Raw genomic sequence first — 7,616 nt, 5'->3', positions numbered from 1 at the left:
TTGACAAAGGGTGTAGATGTTTACGTCACATCATGAGCATCAAAATGCGTTAATAAAAAAAGTTCCAAAAAGAACACGGATTTCTTTCATGTCCGTCATACGGCGTCAGACAAAATCTTGGTGTGAATCATTTGCAGCTTTTCACTGTTATTTCTCTAAATCAAATATTTTATTATAAGTAAATAATTGCACTATAATTTTGTTTCCATTATGTTAAATTAATAAACAAAGAGTTAAATGAACTATACAGCATACTTTCATTGTTATATTAATCTCAATCCATTAAGATTTTTAAAATCGTTGTAAATAATAATAATTAATTGCAAACAAAAAGTCTTGTGGGTTTCTTAATAAAAATGACAAAAATATCAATAATCATATTTTATAACACAAGTAATATTAACTTGTATCGTTGTGGTTAATTACCTTTTACTTATTAGACAAGAAAATGTTGTTTCCCCATGTCAATCTGACCAAAGCACATACATGTAAATTTGTACACATAAAGTGTAATAACAGCGGAGTCTGCCGAAAACAGACGTGCACACAGGAAGCTCGAGCGCTCAAGAAAGGCTATGGAATAAATCAACGAGATACATATGTTGACGGATCATTAAAAGTTAATTATTATTAAAGGTCACGAAAATCGCCCACAGTTTGACCACAATGTCATACGTGGAATTTATGAAAGGTGAATGTTTTTTTGTCTGAAAAAATAAGTTTTGAACTAAACTTCAGCAAGAGGCGAGTTGCTCTTACTGATTCGATGAGGAAGGACCTGTACTATTATATTCCGGGAGGAAGGGTTGATGACGTCTGTAGCATCCTTAATGTGACTTATTGAAAAAAGCCCAGCCACGGGATTCATGGATAAAAATCCGACGGAATCAGTGCAGAGAACAAAAACTTCAGAAAAAGATATGTAGACAAATGTTTACATTGCCTTTCAGGAGCCGTGTTTGCACAGAAACCTGTCGATTGCATTTTATTTAAATACGTGGAGAACACCCTAGGACACAAACGAAGACGGCGGCGGCGCTTTGGAGAAGATTTTCTGCGAGAAAGATTTTATCACAGTAGAGTAACCTAAGCCTCGCCCGGATCCACCTTTCAGGCTACCGACTCGGCAATAGGTATGTGCCAAGCGACTCGGTCCGCAAAGGCGGATTAAATGGAGATTTCCCGATGAAGAAACTTCAGCAGAACCCAGGATACTCTACACCCGAAGATTTGCTTTTATGCCCGTTTTACTTTTCAATCCAACGGAGACAGACGCACCTGTATAGAATCCACGAAACTTTTTAAGAGCAAAGATAACATTCGTGGCTTAATTATCTCCAAATGATCTCCTTTTTCTACTTAAGCGACTCATTTGTTGCGTAGAGTATTTATCAAGTGTGTGTTGAAGGTCCGATGAGAATTAGTTGCAGATGATTTTACAATTTCTACGCATTTGATAATTGAATTAACTATGAATAATAATGCAAGAAAACATGAATATGGAGAATTTAGGTATCCATATTTAACTCTCTGGTATTTTTTTCGCAGAATGACCATGTCCAGTAAGGCTACTTTAGTATTACTAATCTACGGAATCATAACGCAGTACAGCGCCTTATGTTCACCAGCTGGGCTTCAGTACCCTAAGATTAGGTAGGTAAACATGGACGATCCCTCCTTTGCTTCTCTTTTAGCATCTTGCCATGGGTTCTTTGTCCTACTATGTTTTTAAACGCATGACTAAATCGTGATGTAGAAACGCCACAAAAGAGTTAACAAATAACGTAGGCTATAATGTTATGTCAGAAAACAAAGCAAAAGTAATCATGCAGTCATTAATAGATTACGGCAGAACGATCTGAGGTTGATAAATGTGTGATAGATTGATTTTAATTCTAAATGTGAGCATGTAAAGAGAACTTTAAAAAAGGAAAACGAAAAAAACGAAAAATCATATTCGGGACTTTGTCGAAACCTGATTGAAAGGATAGCGATGCCTTCGGAATATAGGCTGACTATTCGGTGAATATAAATCGCCTGGATTTCACCATGGACATTGAACTGTCAGTGAGTGTTAGTCAAGGAACCATCCTCTCTTAGGTAGGGTTGTGTCGTCAACGTGAAGGCGCGACTGTGAAGTGTTGCGTTACATTATGGCTTTATAGTCATAGGTTACCGTCATAATTTTTATCTATATAAAAATAAGCGTCCATTATGTCATCATGCCTCGTCAAGATCTGTAAGCTACACGGTGTACGTTTTAAAAGGAGGCTTATTATAAAGGTACTCGGCCTTTTGGTCCATAATAGATTAGCACAATTGGTGAATCAATTGATGCAAGTTGGTTACAAATATTGGAATGACTTTTTATATCATTTTCGTTCTTTCTCTCTTTTTTTCTAGCATGCGTTTTAACCTTGGTGCATTGAAGTAAGATGCAAATCTAAACAATTTCTTTTGATTATTTATGTTGAAAAGTTTACATTAAATCTGTTTACATTAAATCTGCTTGAAAATGTTTTTTTTTTTACAAATATGCCTTTTTATCAGGAATCAAGCTTTATTAAAACAAGCTTGTGATTTCTTATTTCAGACTTGAAAACGAAGTGTACGACGAAGACGGAAACTCGTTAACAGACTGGGCTTTCGGTACAGATGAAATGGCGATACGGAGTTCCCCCTATTTCCTAGATGATCTTTACACGCTGTACTACTCACCGGAGAAAAGGTAATTAGGCCCACTTTATCACAATCCTCCCGTTTAGGCCTGTTTGAATTATTTTAATGTTCAGTGCATTCTGATTATTGTTTTTTTTAGCCTCGGTTTAAACGTAATCCAAGTTAACAAGTAGGCTGAACAAATCAAATAATCCTAGAATAGATCGTTAGGAGAAATCAAAAGAGAGGTAGAGATATCAAAGGAGGTAGATGCAGGGTAAGAACACTGTAGACGTGTATATGAGATGCAGATACTGAAACCTGACTACGGGATGCCGGTAGGACGCCGTCCACTGGGTCTCCCGGCTTCCCAGAGCGGAGCTGCTAGCATACGGAATATTTACCAAACCCTTACGAACGACCTGGGCTCAGTTATCAGCGAGGAAATATCTGCATTCTCTGATGACGAAGCGTGCAGGGTAAGGAGATTTAGCGTCTCTCCTGGCCGTCCGTATTATCACAATAGGGGTGGACAGCGGAGACATTATTTCATGTGACAGCATTTCATCACGTCTCGGCTTTGCGGCGGATGGCCGGGAGATTTTTCCTTTATCGTGCTTCTGAAGATGCATTCGGCGCCCAACGCGCGTTTCAATCTAATTAGCTGTCAATTATTTATTTATTTTTTTTAAAAAACAGAGACAATCGGTACTTTTTTTTTGCATAAATAAAGAGGATAGATGCATTTGCTTCTTTAAATCAGCGATCGTAGTGTAATTGGACGAGTGCGTTAAAGGAGTACTATGAATTATTTATATTAGTCTAATAGTTTAAAGAGTTCAGTCGTTCTTACAGATCACTCGCTGCTTCTCTGACATCACAAAAAGGTTTGTTATTCGCGTTTCTAACAAACTGCCATCCGTCGACGGGTTTATTTATGCACTGTATTCACGTTTGCCGAAAGTGTACTGGGAACCGGGGGGTGGGTGGGAGGTGGCACTGTATAATCACCTTTTCCCCCGTTTTTCAGGGAGGTCAGCGATACGGAAGACGATTCAGAGCCGCTCTCCAAACGGCACTCGGATGGGATCTTCACGGACAGTTACAGCCGGTACCGAAAGCAAATGGCAGTCAAGAAGTACTTGGCAGCCGTCTTGGGGAGAAGGTATAGACAGAAATTTCGCAACAAAGGACGCCGCTTCTCTTACTTGTAGCGCTTATTAACCAAACTGTCCTGTGTATAAACCCTGAAATCAACCAACAACCCGCGGATCGCTTCCTGTGTTCTCTAAACATGTATTTATGTATCAAGTAAAGCCATTAAAATACATATTTTAATAATATTATTGTTTTTCATTTGTACAAGAGCACTTGAAACCGCACATATATAGGCCTGATTTGTGAGTTGATATATCTATAAGTATATAAATGGATGTTTAGTTCTAACGTTTAAAATGGGGGAAAGGAACGTACTGTCCATCTTTCAACGTTCTTTGAATATGCAAATTGACTGAAGGAATTGATTTTCAAAAGACAATCGGAACTGAGTGTTGCTCTTATTTATTTTTGTAATCGAAATTTGAAGGACTAGTGTTTTCCTTGACAGCAGATATGGAGACTTGATAGAGATTTAGAAGCACTGTGGGTTGGAATGGCTGTTCAGCCTTTTTGGCCGAGGGGGGATACTTCTAGAGCAGTTGAGTGCAGTAAGTTCACCCCTTTTCCCTAAGTTTTACGCTTTAAGTCTTTTCTGAGTGCAGGGCCTCTCCCACTTTTCTGAAAGTGGAAATATTACTATAGCCACCTGTATACGCATATTATAGATACATGTTTATGTATCGTCTAAATTGGAGTTAAATAATCCCACAAACACTCTTAACTATATGATAACATGAAATGGTGTTTTTTTTTACCTTGGGTTCTTAACACTATCTTTAAAATGTTTATCATATACATGTTTGTTGCAAGCTGTCCTACATTCTTACATTAAGCCTATGAAAAAAGAAAGCAGAATTTAAAAATAGCATTTTGGAATGTTTATTTGTACTTCTTGATGCTTGCACGAGTCAAGATGGAATCTAAGTGTGTTCCTCTCTAGTGCTGTTTGTGTATTTGCCAGATTTTACTAAAGCCTTCAAAGCATTTAACTTTTTTGTGTCTGTCATATCAAAAGCGCAAACTGTGTGTATGACAGCTGAGGGACATTCAAGTCATGAAAACAACGGGGGAAACTGCACTGGATCAGTTTAGTTTTGTTTGCTGTTAAATCCCTCTACAATTTCTTAAGTATTTTTAAGGTGTTAAATATTCCTCATTCTTTTAATTGTGCCTCATATGTACGAATATGGAAATGTAAGGTGAGAATGGAAGATTAAAACGGTTGTAAAAAGCCACTGATTGGTGCAGCCCAAAGTACCCAGCATCCTTTGCACTCCTTTATTATAATAATCTGGTACATATTTATTTTGAGCACTTTTAATTTTTTTTTAACTTGCTGTCTTACGATCTGTGCTCAAACCACGCTGTTCCAGTAATGGGTTACTGGTGTGACTTACTGGTGGACTTATTTGCCACTTCTGTCTTTGTTAGCTTATTTATTTATTTATTTATTTTTAAAAAAAGATAGAAGGCAAAATATGAGTATATCAAGCTTTGTTTTATTCTTTAGCCCTCTGAGTCTGGGAGCTCATTAGGCTTAGTAAGCACTGCCTGCCAGACAGACAGAGAGGTCACTATCCCTTTGTAAGACATCAGGCTGGAAGGGCAGACTGTGGTGACATGTCATCGCACGGCGTCAGACAGACACACCAACACTACTTTGGTTCAGTGTCCCCTAATTGAGAGCGTTGGCTCTGGTGAGACAAAATAAGACAATTGGACTCGTTCCAGTTGAACCGGTAATTTAAAAACGGCCATTTCTCAACTTAAATTATCATCATCGACAACAATGTTGAGATCACCTCCACTGAAAAAAGGACACACGAATCGCCTGAGACTCAGACAGACTGCCCTTAGGAAGTCACTCGGGAGGACATACAGACTGCCCTTAGGAAGCCACTCGGGAGGACATACAGACTGCCCTTTGGAAGTCATTTGGGAGGACAGACAGACTGCCCTTAGGAAGTCATTTGGGAGGACAGACAGACTGCCCTTAGGAAGTCACTCGGGAGGACAGACAGACTGCCCTTAGGAAGTCACTCGGGAGGACATACAGACTGCCCTTAGGAAGTCACTCGGGAGGACAGACAGACTGCCCTTAGGAAGTCACTCGGGAGGACAGACGCACTGCCCTTAGGAAGTCACTCGGGAGGACAGACAGACTGCCCTTAGGAAGTCACTCGGGAGGACATACAGACTGCCCTTAGGAAGTCACTCGGGAGGACATACAGACTACCCTTAGGAAGTCATTTGGGAGGACAGACAGACTGCCCTTAGGAAGTCACTCGGGAGGACAGACAGACTGCCATTAGGAAGTCACTCAGGAGGACATACAGACTGCCCTTAGGAAGTCACTCGGGAGGACATACAGACTACCCTTAGGAAGTCACTTAGGAGGACATTCAGACTGCCCTTAGGAAGTCACTCGGGAGGACAGACAGACTGCCCTTAGGAAGTCACTCGGGAGGACAGACAGACTGCCCTTAGGAAGTCACTCGGGAGGACATACAGACTACCCTTAGGAAGTCACTTAGGAGGACATTCAGACTGCCCTTAGGAAGTCACTCGGGAGGACAGACAGACTGCCCTTAGGAAGCCACTTGGCAGGACAATATTTCATTGCCCAGCGAAAGAGATTTTAGGCACTGTGCACAGAAGGATGCATGCTCCCCTCTGCCTGCTTGGGTCCGATTTGGCCCGAGCCTGAATCCACCCCCTCTAACTCTGCCATCCTCCTTCAGGAATGAAACAGGAAGCATCTCGTGGCTTCGGTGCCTTGCTTCAGATTTCAAATGGCCACCGGTGGCTATTGAGTGGCCCTACAATGCTGCAGACCCATCAGATCACACTCTGATCTTTTGTTAATCCTTTCAACTTTTTTTTTTCTCTTTCAGTTTTAAAAGCTGTAATTTTTTTTTTATGTTGGCGCGCTTAGCTTAGAGTTTCGCCATGGTTAATCTGAATGAATGTTATCGCAGTTTCGTGCTAAATGAGAGGATTATAGTAGCTGCTTGCAGAATCCATTGATCACTCCCCATAAAGCCTACTGTGTATATTTTTAATAGTGCCAAAAGCCTTACTGAACACTGAGATTCAAATATACGATATGTGTGACGAAATGAATATCATAGCAAGTGTTACCATTATAATACTATACTACACCCCACGGGGTGTATATAAATGTTCGAAAAGAGTGTTGTAAGATTTGTATGAATAAATTTTGTAAACTACACAGCTTTGTCTAATCTTTGAAGCACATGTCACCATGGGTGAAACATGAAAAGTCAATACAAAGCTCTTCTCATGTTGATGTCCCCTAAAAATGTCCCCACATTGGCTGGCTATTGGCCATACATACCTAATATTAGTTTTGATCCCTTTCCTAAACACTTCTTTCACTTCTCCCCATTCATGTTCAGTGTGTCTAACTAACCAGCACCTCACACACACACACACACACACACACATCCTTACTAGCACTGCTCCAGTGAGATACTAGCTGTTCCCCGCTCTGCACTCACTGGCGCAGAGTCACTGTGAAGGAACCTTTTTCTTCAGCTGAGAACTTCCAAAGGAAAGTCTGGCAGCCTCCTGGCAGAGCATTTTCTGCTCCCGATCGCAGGTGGTCTCATTGATACATTAACGTGCTGCACCTGCATTTCCCCCCCAAAACCCCACCTCCTGGACTCTGTCCATCCTGAGATAAATAGAAGTTCAATGGTTCCTCTCCTGGGCAGCACAACAGCACCATTCCATCCTTTTTGACCGTCTCCAACATTCTCCTTCATTCCAGGCTTGAC

General features: G+C 40.5%; 1 protein-coding gene across 2 annotated transcripts; it reads left to right on the top strand.

Moving 5' to 3' along the window:
- The first annotated feature begins 729 nt into the window (after nucleotides 1-729).
- LOC111852527 (glucagon family neuropeptides-like) lies at nucleotides 730-7,048 on the top strand. Of its 2 annotated transcripts, XM_023828552.2 has the most exons (5): nucleotides 743-1,133; nucleotides 1,549-1,653; nucleotides 2,404-2,430; nucleotides 2,594-2,728; nucleotides 3,689-7,048. In XM_023828552.2, the coding sequence occupies exons 2-5, from the start codon at nucleotides 1,550-1,552 to the stop codon at nucleotides 3,870-3,872; spliced, it is 450 nt and encodes a 149-aa protein (XP_023684320.1). In that variant the 5' UTR covers nucleotides 743-1,133; nucleotide 1,549; the 3' UTR covers nucleotides 3,873-7,048. The 2 variants fall into 2 exon arrangements, with proteins under 2 accessions (XP_023684321.1, XP_023684320.1); XM_023828553.2 differs by lacking the exon at nucleotides 2,404-2,430 and having other exon boundaries at nucleotides 730-1,133.
- The last annotated feature ends 568 nt before the right edge of the window (nucleotides 7,049-7,616 follow it).

This window comes from Paramormyrops kingsleyae, chromosome 4, assembly GCF_048594095.1.
Source record: "Paramormyrops kingsleyae isolate MSU_618 chromosome 4, PKINGS_0.4, whole genome shotgun sequence".
NCBI lineage: Eukaryota > Metazoa > Chordata > Actinopteri > Osteoglossiformes > Mormyridae > Paramormyrops > Paramormyrops kingsleyae.
Note: the sequence above shows the minus strand (reverse complement) of the source record. Positions and strands in the feature narration are given on the sequence as shown.